This window comes from Alosa sapidissima, chromosome 14, assembly GCF_018492685.1.
Source record: "Alosa sapidissima isolate fAloSap1 chromosome 14, fAloSap1.pri, whole genome shotgun sequence".
In the NCBI taxonomy this organism is placed as follows: Eukaryota; Metazoa; Chordata; class Actinopteri; order Clupeiformes; family Clupeidae; genus Alosa; species Alosa sapidissima.
Genome location: NC_055970.1, coordinates 12374598 through 12389724, shown reverse-complemented (window position 1 = coordinate 12389724; position 15127 = coordinate 12374598). Strand labels below are relative to the sequence as shown.

Sequence of the window (15127 nt, the reverse complement as noted above, 5' to 3'; positions counted from 1 at the left end):
AAATGCTCAGCATACAAAAAGGGAGACCTAACTGCATTGAGACTGTCCCTTTCTCAGATTAATCCAATTAAACACAAAATACTATTTTTGACAAGACTGTGGATGACTGGAACTGATCACCCCCCCCTGCTAATTGCAGCCTACCTCCCTGAGGGCTGTCTGAAGCAGGGCTCTGTGTGCAGGGCGCAGGGTGAACAGCAGGGGGCGCCAGCACTGGCACTCCTCCTGGCCCAGTAGGCCCCACTCTGGCCCCAACACGTCCCTCAGCACGCCTGCCGACAAGCCAGACAGCAGAGGCCTGAGCTGGCAAAGCACACTCACGCTGAGCTACAGCACACACACACGGAGAGAGACACACACATTAAGGGGGCAAGACCAGGTCCAAATTACACAACATGTTCAACTTAAGCAATTTTCATCAATCCTATAGCAAGAGTTATTATCAACCTTGGCAATCTAAAACGAAATGCCAAAGCAAGATGCAATGCTACTTGGCCCTAGACAGAGTGTATATATTAGCAGACTACCTAACAAAAGCAAAATAAACAAATTTGAGAAACATACTGACGAAATACACTCAGCAAGCACCACTCAGCCACAGAAAAAAAAATGGCTTCCAAGTAACAAACGTCTATGTCAAGAGTGTAAAGACAATGTTGTTGAGACAGAGCTGCACTTTTTAACTGAGTGCAAATCTATCCAATAAGTCTCTGATCTTTACTTCACAAAATTTAAAGAAAAACACCCCAAATTCAACCCCCAGTAAATTACCTTACTAAGTGAATACAAAGATAGCTGTCTTATAGCTGCACAATATGTTCTCACTGGCCACCATTACACACACACGCACACCCTACCCCTACTCCAAGACCACTTGGAAGTCAGACCCACACACACACATACGTGTACACACACACACACACGTCTGAGCAAACACTCGCTCACACACACTCAAAGCACACTGTAGCTGATGAATTCACATGCACACACATACACAGACACAGAAGGTCACCCTACTGCATAATAAAATCAATTCTAAATGAGAAATATAAAGTTGTAATAATTACCACTGTTAAAATAAGTACTGTTGATAACAGATCTGGTTCCTTTAGTGTACCTGTATGTTTAATGTACGTATTCTGATTTCTTATAACAGTCAATGTCTATATTTCGGTATCTGCATTTGTTGTAATGTCTTATTCTATTCTTCTTCTAAGTATTAACTGCTTTGGAAATAAAAGTGCCCATTTGTCATGCCAATAAAGCAACTTTTGTATATGAATTTGAATTTCAGAGAGAGAGAGAGAGGGAAGGAGAGGACAGAGAGAGAGAGAGAGAGAGAGAGAGGGAAGGAGAGGACCGAGAGAGAGGGGGATAGATGGAGAGAAAGAATAGAAGACAGATAGCAAAAAAAGGGAAAAGGAAAAGAGAGAGACAAAAAGAGGGATGAGAAGGTGGCAGGGAACAGAAAAAAAAAAAGAACAGGACATTTCTATCAGTGTTGTGGAAAGACCTGCTATTCCTACTAGTGGTAAGTTTGATGAAGCCCTGTTTGAAATTTAGAGAGCAACTTACATTTGTGTTTTCAGAAATCCGCTCCAGTATTTGGAATGCCTGGAGGATGAAACATAGACAGCAGGTTGCACCAAATCCCTGGAGAAACTAATCTCCCACAGCTTTTAAATATGACAGAAAAATATGTTTTTCACTCAGTGTTTACTAGCCAAGAGGCCCAAAACTTTTGAGGCTGACTGGGAAGAGACATACCGGTCCAGATTTATAATACTGCTTTCCAAAACAAACAAGTTTTATTGGAAATGAAACCATCTACGCTCATAGTCACAGGCATGTGGGGGTGGATAAATACCCTGTTCTTGTGAGCCAGTTAATTCCTGCTCTTAACTCCTCCTGCCTCCTGAGCTAAAAGGTTGCCCATTTGACTCCTGACATTTGAACATGTGTGTGCATGTGTGTGTATGCCTACCTGTGCAGGTGTGTAGGTGGGCATATCAGGCTGAGTCAGAATGTGCAGCAGCTCAGCTGAGGAGACGGGCATCAGGAAGTCAGCACCCAGCTGGGGCAACAGACCCCGCAGGGACGCCAACACGGCTGGCGACAGAGCACTGGCATTCAGAGACTCCAGCGCCAACCCCAACCAATGGGACAGCTGCGTGGGGCGAGACTGGCTATTAGAACTACTCACTAAAAGGCTACGGAGTGTGGAGAAAGAAGATGTCAATCGGAAGAGGATGTTGCAATTTGAGGACCACTCATTTGATTAGATTGCATCATGTTAGTTGATCTTCCAAGGGTCAGGGTGCTGAGTTCAAATGTGTGAGTTTATAGACATGTGTCATTACATATGAAACGTGTGCGTGTCAAAGGGACAGGCAAAAATACATAATACATAACATATCAAATATCCTCATTTTAAGTGTATCAAAATAAACTGCAGAATACAGTAGCCAGTAGCCAAGCCATGTATCAAAATAAAATACTGTATTTTTGTATTTTGAAAATACTAAAAATACTCTTGGAAGCATGAAGGGAGCATGAAATCACTTTGCAAACCTTCCATATGTGTCTATTTAATAAACAGTCAACAGATCAACTATGCTGACCTGTCTGCTACATCTCATAGACTAGTTTAAATACTGCATCAGAGATGCATGTCCAGATTGCTTGATGTTGCACTGTGTAATGCTATTGATCAGGAAGGACCCTTGTAGCTGATTTGTATGTAACTGGGCACAGTGTAAGTGTAAAATGGTGTTACAGTATATTGATGCCAAGGCACATAAATATGAATTTTTTCATCGTGTTGCTTTAGGCAATACATGGGGAAACCACATAATCAGCTCCATGTGTTCCGATTGGATGATTCAAGTTCTCAAGAAACTGATGTTTAAAGTTCTCAAACTTGAGGTTGATGTGAGAGGGAGTGTATTGTGTATTCTGAAAACAACCAAGTCTGGACAAATTATTAAAACAGCACCAGCCCATCCCTGTGTGTTTGTGTGTGTGTGTGTGTGTGTGTGTGTGTGTGTGTGTGTGTGTGTGTGTGTGTGTGTGTGTGTGTGTGTGTGTGTGTGTGTGCAACCACAAACCACACTGCATTCTTCACTCCACTAACCATGAGACCACGAGACCGCTGCACATGTCCTGAATGGATGCAGTTCTTATAAAGAACTTTACATAGCAAGACATGATAGACTGCTGGACTTTACATAGCAGGGCATGATAGACTGGTGGACTTTACATAGCAGGCCATGATAGACTAGTGGACTTTACATAGCAGGGCATGATAGACTGGTGGACTTTACATAGCAGGGCATGATAGACTGGTGGACTTTACATAGCAGGGCATGATAGACTGGTGGACTTTACATAGCAGGCCATGATAGACTAGTGGACTTTACATAGCAGGGCATGATAGACTGGTGGACTTTACATTATATATACCATATATATATTACCATTATATATGAAAATACTAAGAATATGACTATTGTTGAAATAGGATGTTCTTTTGATTTGTATATGGACACTTGTTTGAACTCCAAGCTGTTGAAATATCAGCCACTTGCCTGCAATATCACAAACATGGGGTTTCAATGCAAACGTATCATGTGCACAAACTTGTTTTACATGGATTGCAACTGTGTGGACTAAGCTGGCCAAATGCACAGAAACTTGCCAAGTACTGCTCCATTTCTGAAATAACAGGTTGTATATCCATCTTGAAACGATGATGCCATGTTTACCCATAATCATGGAGTGGCACAATGCATTCTGTGTTTGATCAGACCTGCCTAAGTGTGTAACATATTTCCTTCAATGTTTGGATCTGTGAATCTTCCCCTGTAGTTAAGGTCCAAATAAAAGCATTAAAATGTGTGTGTGTGTGTGTGGGTGGGTGTATGTGTGTGTGTGTGTGTTTGTGTGTGTGTGTGTGTGTGTTGCATGTGTGCACAGACACGTGAGTGTGAATTTGCTTTCATCTCCTCCTGCCTCATGTATCCATTCCCCGTTTCCGAGATTCACACACAGACGCACAACGTCATCGCATTTCAGGAGGATTATGAGAGCAGCACAAAAGACTTGTGAAATGGAGCGCTCACCCTGCCGTCGGACGCTACCAGTCCGTCAGTCACACAGGAGGCCAGCCGCTGCCACAGGGCGGGGTGAGGGGAGGACGACAGGAGCGGCCGAAGGTCCTCTAGGCTCAGGTAACACACCAGCACGCCCAACCTGCCCAAGGAACTCTAGCACTCAGTCTTACTGGCAACGCTAGCTTTCACAGGGATCTTATGACAAAACAATTAGATGGCCCTATTGTTACATGGATGTACAATGTCAAAGACACAAAAGCCATGCATATATAAATGTACAGTGTCAAAGACACGCAAAACCCACGCAAGTAAATGAATGATGCTTAGCTTTTTTTGCAAAGAGACACTTGATGGCAACCTAGTCAGGCTTGAGACAAACGGAATGAAATATTTCAACCAAATAGATGCCTATGGGTATGCACTGCATCTGAATTTCACCTCAGTAGGGTTTCATTGGTCAGGTTCCTCTTCTTGGGGTAGACAGTCCTGAGGATATGGTGCCCTCTAGTGGCATCCAGGCTGCTGTTACCCAGCAGCTCCAACAGAGGAGTGAGCTGGGGGCGGGACCAAACGCATGTCAAATACCTCACTGGTTCATACAGAAAGCCTCAGTGCCACTTCCTTCAACCTGATAATACAACCTGACACATTCTTCCTCTAGTCTAGACTGAAATGATTTTCTATTCACATCATGCAGCATAACATGTGAGCTCCTGGATTGAATGAGGACAGAGCTTAGCCAGCGAGACCATTTATTCCCGTGGGGAAGTCGAAAGGCCAGCGGGACCATTTGTCACACTACTGAGTGTAAATGCCATGCTGAGCTATAAAGTTCACACGCAATCACTGGCTGACAGCGTGGCGGGGATATTTATCACAAATAAACAGAATTAATATGCCAATTTACCCCCGCTATCAGTCTCAATACAAGATTATCCCACTCTGTTAAACCCACACGGAAATGCCGCTCATACACAAACAAAGAATAACAATGCGAATACAAAGACTTTACAGCAGAACTCAAGAAGTGTTGATGTGCCTGATAATAGCCGTCTTAAATGGGTTATCTGACATGCATACATTATAAGGCCCATCCCTTTTGCGATTATCTTGATAGATTTATGAAGCGCTATAAAACACCCGGGATCCCCCAATCAAGACTGCTTTACTATCTAACACAACATGGCCTCCTATGAGTGCTCTGTGTCCCAGTGACCCCCACCTGCTGTGCGGTGAGCTGCTGGAAATGGCCGAGGGGCAGGTGGGGCAGCAGGGGCAGGATGGAGGTGAGGAAGTAGTGGGGCCAGGAGGCCACCTCGCCGGCCACGGGCGACTGGAGCAGCCGCTTGACAAACGCCTGCTTCTGGGGGGACTTCATCACCGAGCTGTGCTCCCGGATCGCCAGCAGTCTGGAGCCGCCACCAGGGGGCAGCAGAACGCACAAGACACTCAAGTCATTTTCTATTGGATTGATAATGAAATTTGCAACGGGGCTAATTGGCCTCATAAGGTGTCATGTTATGCGGCACACTGTGCTGAGAGCTCTCAGCTATCCACGCAGTTGTTGTCAGCATCATAATGACACTGACGGTCATGTTGTGTCATGTTGCTTGGCTGTTGCGTCCCATAAAGGTTTAATGATAGCAATGATGTGTGCAGTGGTGCAAGCTGTGCCACATCAGGGGCAACTGTGTGAGTGGGATGCTACATGCTACATGCTATGTGCCAGCACGGCGAGAGTAGCTATGAGATACTGTATCATACCATCCTAATAACGATCACTGCATTACTGGCCAGGTAGAAAGCCTCAGTGTAGGTTCAGTGTAAGTGATCAATAAGCACTTTCTTTACAGAAGCTAACTCTTTACATCCAAAGCCACAGCATATAGTTGGCTTAGGTCCTCAAAATGGTGCAGAGTGCTGTGGAGTTTTGAAGAGGAACTTCATTTGACATGTTGAGTAATATCGATAGGACACACGGTCTTGAACTGTGCCCATCAGTTCCTTCCACCCTGCATGCATCTACAGTAACATGTCTATGTGCATCCACAGTAACATGCCTATGTGCATCCACAGTAACATGTCTAGTAACATGTCTATGTGCATCCACATTAACATGTCTAGTAACATGTCTATGTGCATCCACAGTAACATGTCTACTGTATGTGCATTCACAGTAACATGTCTATGTGCATCCACAGTAACATGTCTATGTGTACTCATTCCCTGCTGTAACAGTAGCTCCAGAGCACTTCTTACCCACATCTCCCCGCGGGCTGCAGGTAATTCAATCCCAGTGTTTTTACTCAACTGATACGCTTTCAGTTCATGAACTTGTGAACAAGAAAAACTACACATACAATTAAATCAATTGAATAGAACAATATAAACAGACAAGACACAGAAGAGGGTGGGATATGACTCACACGCTGTCATTGACCATCAAAGAGGCAGGGAAGCTCATGATGTCAGAGACAGACATGAAGGGGATGAACTGGGAGAGGTCAACAAATAGGTCAGGGGTCACTCGTGGAAACTTCTGGATGAAAGCGGCCGTCATGGTTTCCATAGCCTGCTGCTCTGTTGGGGAGGCCTTAGAAAGACACCTGAGGCTTAGTAACAGGTTTATAAACAGGAACACACCTGAGGCTTAGTAACAGGTTTATGAACAGGAACACACCAAAATGACTGATGCTCTTCAAAAATGATTTATCCGGAACATCAAATTAAAAAACAGACACACAAAGCCTGCCTTGCAACCGTAATATTTCAGGACCTTGCTTACAGGTTATCTCTGGAAACCCTCCCTGCGTAACAAGATTTTGGCCAGACAAGAGTAATTATATTCAACTCCACTGAGCTCCTCTTAAAGATGAATACGGTCTTACATTGAGTTAGGGTTCTCCGACTGATTAATGATAGAGTCCTCACGGCCCTGTAGGGCACTGAACAAGCGCTGCTTTGGTTCAAGGGGCCATTTATCCTCAAGTAGATATTCATAGAACTCCACATGATCCATGCGGACAATCATATAGATCAGTGGGTTGACCTAATGGTTCTCATTCATCATTCTGTGTGGAGCTACCCTCCTGCAGTCACAGGCCTATTACCACACAACCAAAAGAGGATTCTCCTAGAAACAGCTTAGGGTCAGAGATGCTGTGGCTAGACAATGATCTGGTGGGTTTTACTCTACCTCGACAACCACGTCCAGCTGGTCCCAGCTCTGATGGACGTGAGACAGGAATCTCTTCACTGCGTCCTTCTCAGCTGACATCACCAACATTTGGATGCCCTCCCGTGGCATCTTCAGATACTCCTGAACACATGATATGGGGAGATTGATTGGGATTCTTGAATTTCCCCTATAGGGATCAATAAAGTATCTATCTATCTATCTATCTATCTATCTATCTATCTATCTATCTATTTATCTATCTGGATCTGCTTTGTTAGCATAGATCTTAAGGAGAGTGTAGTGCATGTTTGTAGTATACAGCAGTATATTAGTTTGTACCTGTATAAGGACTCTGAGGGCAGAGGAGTTGCCTTGTCTCTGGATCAGATCCCACAGTACAGGCTATTCAGGCAGACGGACATATTTGGAGAGAGAGAGGGAGACAGAAGATGGAGAGACAGAGGGAGGGAGAGAGACAGACAGAAGTGGCCATTAAAACATTCTCAAGCCTTTTCAGAAAAGGGTGTGACAAATGTATTGTCATCAACTTGACACTTCATCTGCCTGTGCATGACATGAAACCCTCCACCAAATACAAATGGCTCCTGTGCTCCAGGACTGTCAAAACGTTAAATGAGATACACTGCACATCAGCGTGATGCCACCAGGGCCTCTCCAATTCAGTTTTGTTGATTCAGACAGAAAACTAATTTCCCTCTTGAGGTCTTATCCTTCTGCTGCAGTAAACAACAGCTACTGTCAAAAACGGATTAGGCTGCAGGTCCTATACATTTTTTCTCTCTTGGCGACAGCTTCTACTGTTTAATATTCCACACACAGAAAACATTGAATTGGGTGAACAAATTATACTCAAGAAAACTTGGAACAACACAAAACTTCTAGACATGAGAAAATGGTATATTTTCACTGGAGGACCCCAAAGGCACCCAGAATGAATCTGTCCGCCATCTTACACTGAAGCAGCTTAGCAGGTCCTCCTTGACAGCTGGATTCTGCTCCTTCCTCAGGAAGACTCCCACAGTGTGGAGGACGCTGAGGGAGGCGTTGGGCCTCAGCGTAGCCCAGAAGGAGCCGTTGTCCAGCAGACTGGCCAGCAGGATGGCCTGGCCCAGGCCCTGCCGCACCTCGCGCTCGCCTTCCTCCAGCCCCGCCGACAGGCCCACCATGAAGTCCAGCACGCGCAGCACGTAGCTCACGGTGGCCAGCCAGCTGGCGCGCTCATCCATGGTGCCCTCGCAGCGGCTCAGGCTCTGCAGCGCGTCCAGCACCAGGGGCACCGGGTCGGCGCACAGCTGCGACGTGTCGAACGCGTACGGCGCCGGGAGCAGGTCGAAGAACTGCTGGAGGGCGCAGCGTCCACCCGGGCTGGAGGCCCCGGGCTGCCCGGCGCCCTCGTCCACCTCGGCCGGACCCAGACACAGACCCATGAGGAGGGACGGCCGGGTGTGGAGGAGCTCGGCGTACAGGGATGCGTTGCTGCACATGTAGTCCCGCAGGCCTGGGGTGTGGACGCAGACCTCCAGCAAGGTGGCATTGGCAAAATTCTGGACGTGCCAGCTCCTGTAGTCACAGAGCCCCTCCGCGAGTCCGCGGGTGGTGTTGAGGACACGCGAGCAGTATTCGGACACCCATGACCCGTCGTCCATGGAAGGTGTCAACCCATTTCCACACAGGGACAGAATGAGAGCGGAGTCGTTGGGTAAGAAGCACCTGCGGAAGTCGTGGGCATTCATGGAGGGGCTGCCCAGCAGTGCCAAGCAGTCCTGGCTGGCATCAGGGGCAGAGGCTCCCGGAGCACCCCCTGTCAGCTGCACACAGAGCTCCGAGATGCTAGACTGGCTCAAATACCCGTAGTCCTTAGTAAGTGCTGCCTGAGGGAAATTCAAGATTATACATTTAGAATCATTTATTTGACTTAAGAGTTTTAAGATCTTATTAATAAAACCATGATTTTTTTTTTAAGAACAAGATCTTGAAAAACAGTGGTCTCAAGATTTTTCCATAAGAGGTCTTTTTCTGTCCAGTATGACTAGATACAGCCTGGGAAAAATATACATTTCACAAGCACAATCGCAAAGCTATATCCAGCCTGCCCCAACATAGATTATTTTCCAGTAGGCACTTCAAATGGACACAGCACAGCAAACATCCTCCTTGGTGTAACACAGAGCTGCGCTGAACTTATGTCACCCCACTGAACGAAACCTGACACCCAAACAGAACCCCGAAACCTGACACCCAAACAGAACCCCCAAACAGAACCCTGAAACCTGACGTTGGTCTGATTACCTGTTGTGCCCTGTGGACCCAGAACGAGGAGTTGGCACAGACCGTGTTGTTGAACTCGTGCGCAAAGAACTCGCTGCACACCTGCACCCACAGGAAGTCCTCCTCGGCCACCGCCAGGTACCAGGCCGCGTCCGAGCAGGTGGCGTGGAGGTCGGGCCCCCCGAGCTCGCTGAGGGCGTCCAGTGACCCCGTGAAGAGGTTGCAGTAGAGGAAGACGGTGAAGTTGGACACGCCCGTCAGGCCTGGGATGGAGTCGTTGCAGGCGGCCTCCAGGATCTCCTCCGAGGCCGAGGGGTCAGGGGTCGGCACAGGGGTCGTCACCAGTGCGTCCTCAGGCAGGGGAAGGAGCCTGGACCTGCGGTAGGTGGGTGGGGTGGAGGAAGAGGAGGAGGAAGAAGAGGAGGAGGAGGAGGCTGAGGGGGCACCACTGTCCTTCCCAGCTGGAGGGCAGGTCAAGAAGGTGGGGCGGCTGGGGGGGCCATGTGAGGTGAAGCCCAGGGCCTGGGCGTTCCAGGTCAAGTTGTGTCTGATACCCCTGGAGAACGTGGGGAAGAGAGAGAACAGAGAGTGGAGAGAGAGAACAGAGTGGAGAGAGAGAGGAGAGAACAGAGAGTGGAGAGAGAGAACAGAGTGGAGAGAGAGAGGAGAGAACAGAGAGTGGATAGAGAGAACAGAGAGCAGAGAGTGGAGAGAGAGGAGAGAGAGAACAGAGAGCAGAGAGTGGAGAGAGAAAAGAGAGAGTAGAGAGAGAGAACGCCAAGAGATGAGTGTAAAAACAAGTCCCCTCATCCAGCTAGTACTACTAACACAACTAATAGTCAGCCTCAGGACCTTGCCACCCTTTCTCAAACAATTCGGCCTAACCAAATTATAAATGCAGAAAAACAAAATTACTTATCATATTGGACTGAAACAACAAAAAGACAAAATAAACTTCAATGTTATTTGGCCCTAAACAGAGAGTACACTGTGGCAGACTACCTATCCACAGTCACTGATACCAGACAGAGAAAAACCTTGACCAGGTACAGACTAAGCAATCACAGTCTGGCTATTGAGAAGGGCAGAAACAGGCAAACCTGGCTGCCCAGAGAAGACAGGCTGTGCACCAACTGCAACCAAGGTGCCATAGAAACAGAGCTTCACTTTTTGGCTGAATGCTGCCAATGGAAAGAGATACGAGATCAATTTTTTTCCTAAATTCAGAGAAATGCATCCAGACCTTCAAAAATGTAAGGATCTAAGTCTACGAATATTATTAGGAGAGGAACAAAAGAGCGCAAGAGTTGCAGCAAGATATATAGATGCTTGCCATAAACAAAGGGAGTCACTTCATCAGTGAAGCACACAAAAAAGTCAAATACACACACACACACACACACACACACACACACACACACACACACACACACACGCACACACACACACACACACACATGCATTCCCATCCACACCATCACATACACACACACACTGACACATGATGGTTTGTTTTATCTTTACACACTACTACATACATGTATGCTTTGGCAATACAAATGGTATTTTTTGTCATGCCAATAAAGCTCAATTGAATTGAACAGAGAGAGCAGAGAGAGAACAGAGAGTGGAGAGAGAGAGAACAGAGAGTGGAGAGAGAGAACAGAGAGTAGAGAGAGAGAGAACAGAGAGTGGAGAGAGAGAACAGAGAGTGGAGAGAGAGAACAGAGAGTAGAGAGAGAGAACAGGCTCAGCGACCATAGCCTTGCTATTGAAAAGGGGCGACACAGGCAAACCTGGCTGGCCCCTGAAAAGAGGATGTGTGCTCACTGCAGTGATGTAGTGGAAAATGAACAACATTTTATGCCCATGTTACATGATCAATAACATAATAATCCATAGTTTTGTTTTTTTTTCTTTTTTGTTCTGTTCATTTAAAAGCCAGATGTTATTTTCATTATTATTATTATTATTATTATTATTATTATTATTATTATTATCATTATTATTATTATTTGTATTACTATTATTATTATCTATATTACTGTTATTGTTGTATTGAATGCTTTGGCAACACTGTAAAATTTACATTCATGCCAATAAAGCTTGTTGAATTGAATTGAGTGGAGAGAGAGAGAACAGAGAGTGGAGAGAGAGAACAGAGAGTAGAGAGAGAGAACAGAGAGTAGAGAGAGAACAGAGAGTGGAGAAAGAGGAGAGAGAGTGGAGAAAGAGGAGAGAGAGTGGAGAGAGAGAACAGAGAGTGGAGAGAGTGGAGAGAGAGAGAGCAGAAAGTGGAGAGAGCACTCTGAGAATCTGTGCCTCTGGTGTTTGTTTCACTGTCGCCTGCGCTTGATTTATCTGGCCCGATGCAACAGACGCAGTGGAAACGTCACAAAGGTGCAAACTGATCTGAAACTCGAAACACACTCTGTCCAAAGGCTCATAAAAAAAGAAAGCACCTGAGGGACACACACACACAGGCACATGCACGGCAGACATACAGTATGGGAGCAGGCTGATGTGGAAAATGAGTTTGGTGCCAACACTTACCACAGAATGAGCTGCCTTAGATCACCTTTTAAGAGAATGACAAAAAATGTCAAACATGTCACAAATCACACACAATGGCAGAACTCTATTGACATTGGTGGAAAACTATGGCTCCTGAATTAGGCAATCAGGCTTGTGGTAACAGCATCGCAGCGGGCATAATACCAGACGGCTTGGGTTACTGCCATCAACAAAAGCGCAAGCAGATTGAACTCACCATAGGATTTGGGGTAACAGCGATATGCTTAATGACTAACATGGCCTTTGTGATTTTAAAGCTGTGTCAGACAGAGTTCTCTGCTAAATCTTTCAGCCCAGACGATCATATGAACTTAGGCCACGTCAAATGAGTAGATTTTACTGATTAGAGTGGGTCTCTCAACGTAAATAATAAATGAACTTCAGATTCAATGGGAGAGCATATGGAGATTAAAGATTCTTTTAAATGGACACAGAGCTGATGGGATTCTATGGAACACTGACACATTGAAGATTCTTTTAAATGGACAGAGAGCTGATGGGATTCTTTTCATTTTTGTACCCATATGCTTGCAGCCACTACAGAGTAGTAAGACTGAAATATTGTGGTAAAAATGAGGCAAATGAGAAGCTGAATCTGCCACAATGCATGTGATTCTTTCACAGAGATACTGGAAGAAAATACTCCTGTTGTGGCTCTTTTGCTGACTACATCACAGTAATGGCCTCAGGTTAGCAGATAACAGATGCAAACCTATGCATAGCAAATAAAGACCTACATATTTGCTCTCCAAACAGCCCACAGACAAAAAAATCAATTTTGAGAAATGTTGAGAATTCAATAAAATGAAGCTACTTGTTGCCATTGCCAAAAACTTCAAACCAAACATCAATCAGAAGTAAACTGCTACACTTGCCCACTATGCATCTTCCATGGCGATTCGGTTGTGGCACGCCAACTACACTGCTGACGTCGTCCAGCAGTGCCATGGTAACGCGCAACACCTTCCTGCGCAGGCTTCCGTAGACAGAGTTGCCCACGCGGTGCAGCAGGCCGCTCCGCAGGCCGTCGAGACTCTGAAGGAGCGCGGGGTTCCTCTGGGCCAGCTGCGCCGCTGCCCTCTCCCCGGCGCTCGAGCGCCACAGAGCCTGCAGCAGCAGGGCCTGCACCGAGTCCAGCTTGTCAATGTCCAACAGGCTCTGGTTCCGAAGGAACGCCCCTGCAGCGAGGCCCTCGTCCTTCAGTAGCGCCTCCGCCTCCGGGGGGAGGCTGAAGGGCCTCAGGCGACCGGTGGACACCGATGTCCCTTCGCTGCTTCCACCACCTCCACCTCCACCTCTGCCTCCACCTCCACCTCCACCTCCACCTCCACCTCCACCTCCACCTGCACCTCCACCTCCACCTCCACCTCCACCTGCACCTCCACCGCCCCTGGGATCGTCTGAGGGGTGCAGGCTGAGCACCGGCTTCCAGTTGCGCGTCTCCAGGAAGCCCAGCAGCTGCTCCAGCCAGTCGGTGCTGAAGCCCCCGCAGTCGCGGCGTCCCCGCAGCACGCAGATGAAGCCCTGGAGCCCGGCGCTGGCCTGCCCGTACGTGCCGCTCACCACCGCCTGCAGCACCGCGTCGAGCAGCGCACTGATCGTCCTCCAGTTCTGCGACACGAATGCCAGGATGGGCCGCTGCGGCTGCCGCTCGGACAGATGCTGGATGCTCTGGACCAATCCCAGCAGGCCGTCCCAGTGCGGGCTGCCGCGGAGGGACAGGAACAGGTCCTGCAGTCTGAAGCTAGGCCTGGGAGGCACCCTGCTGTCCCACGGCCCATAGGGGGCGCCACCTTCCGCCTGCAGGAGGGTGTAGAGGATCTTCTCCCAGAACTGTTCCTCCCTGAAGGCCGGCTGCCTCTCCTCCAGTTCGGCCCCCATCTCCTGGAGGTACGTGGAGATGTTGTAGAGGAAGCCTGACAGGCGCTGGCGGTCTATGGGCTTGTTTAGAGACGGGAGGCCCATGTTTTTGGGGGACAGCAGACCTAGAGATTTGAGTCCCCCAACGATGTTGCGCACCACGGTTTGGACCTGCTGGTCCTGAGGCTTTTCTGAGTGCTGGGGCTGGTCTCCTCTTGGATACGAGCTCCCACCGTTCCGCCATATTGACAGCAGCTCTTTCAGAATGGCTTCCCTTTGCTCCGCTTCCTTACTTCCACCTAAGAAAGAAAACGAACAGTGTGTGGTTACTCTGTCAGAACCCAATAACTTAGAAAACCCAATGGCCTAGAAAACGAGCTTATAGTTCATTAAACTTTTCGACAACATGTGCTCATAGCGACATACACACACACACACACACACACACAAACAATGGAATCCAGGCTAACACAAGAGAATACTTCACCTGGAAGAGCAGCGGGTATTTGGCCGACTAAAAGCACCAGTGACACCAGAAGCAGCACCAGTGACCGAAGCTTCCCCATCCTGAGCTGGACTTCAGCACCTGCGAGTGGGTGAGGATGAGGGCATGTTCTCCACCCCTCTGCCAAGGCACCGACGGCGGCAGGATCCCACTCTAAGAGCGAGCCGAAGACACACTGCAGGAGTAAAATGTCGCTCTGGAGATTGGGCATGAAATGTTAATGGCTAATTCACTGAGTTCTAACAAAGCACAGCTACATTACCACTGAGGCTTAGAAGCGGCAAAATGTGCAGTAAAATAAGCTATCAACTGTCATTTGCAATTATACGAAACAATATTATTCTGTTTTATGATGCAAAGCATAAAATGTGTACTTTATCTTATGTGTAATAGCAGGAGATTTTTTTTCAAAAATGTCTTAATTATACTTTCTGTACAATTAATTTTATTGCTTAGTTGTTTTACACTGTAACATTTATGACATTGTAACTTATGAGGGGTACCTTTGTAAATTATTGCAATTATGAAAGAAAAATGAAGTACTTACACACAACTTTGGTCCATTCTTTTTTCAATTCCTCTACTCCATAAAAATAGCAAAGTGGAGAC

The 15127-nt window shown here is 47.0% G+C and overlaps 1 protein-coding gene across 1 annotated transcript in view; it reads right to left on the bottom strand.

Annotated features, from left to right (window-relative positions):
• LOC121682470 (stereocilin) overlaps positions 1-14769 on the bottom strand; it is a 29118-nt gene extending 14349 nt beyond the window's left edge. The window contains exons 1-15 of the mRNA XM_042062635.1: positions 14501-14769; positions 13533-14312; positions 13029-13418; positions 12133-12157; positions 9601-10135; positions 8265-9182; positions 7630-7692; positions 7309-7431; positions 6539-6705; positions 5335-5521; positions 4551-4666; positions 4122-4251; positions 1985-2167; positions 1576-1614; positions 145-327 (exon numbers count right to left, since the gene is read on the bottom strand). Coding sequence (XP_041918569.1) covers positions 145-327; positions 1576-1614; positions 1985-2167; positions 4122-4251; positions 4551-4666; positions 5335-5521; positions 6539-6705; positions 7309-7431; positions 7630-7692; positions 8265-9182; positions 9601-10135; positions 12133-12157; positions 13029-13418; positions 13533-14312; positions 14501-14729 — 4068 coding nt within the window. The 5' untranslated portion in view covers positions 14730-14769. The remainder of the gene's footprint in view (positions 1-144; positions 328-1575; positions 1615-1984; positions 2168-4121; positions 4252-4550; positions 4667-5334; positions 5522-6538; positions 6706-7308; positions 7432-7629; positions 7693-8264; positions 9183-9600; positions 10136-12132; positions 12158-13028; positions 13419-13532; positions 14313-14500) is intronic.
• Positions 14770-15127: the final 358 nt, after the last annotated feature.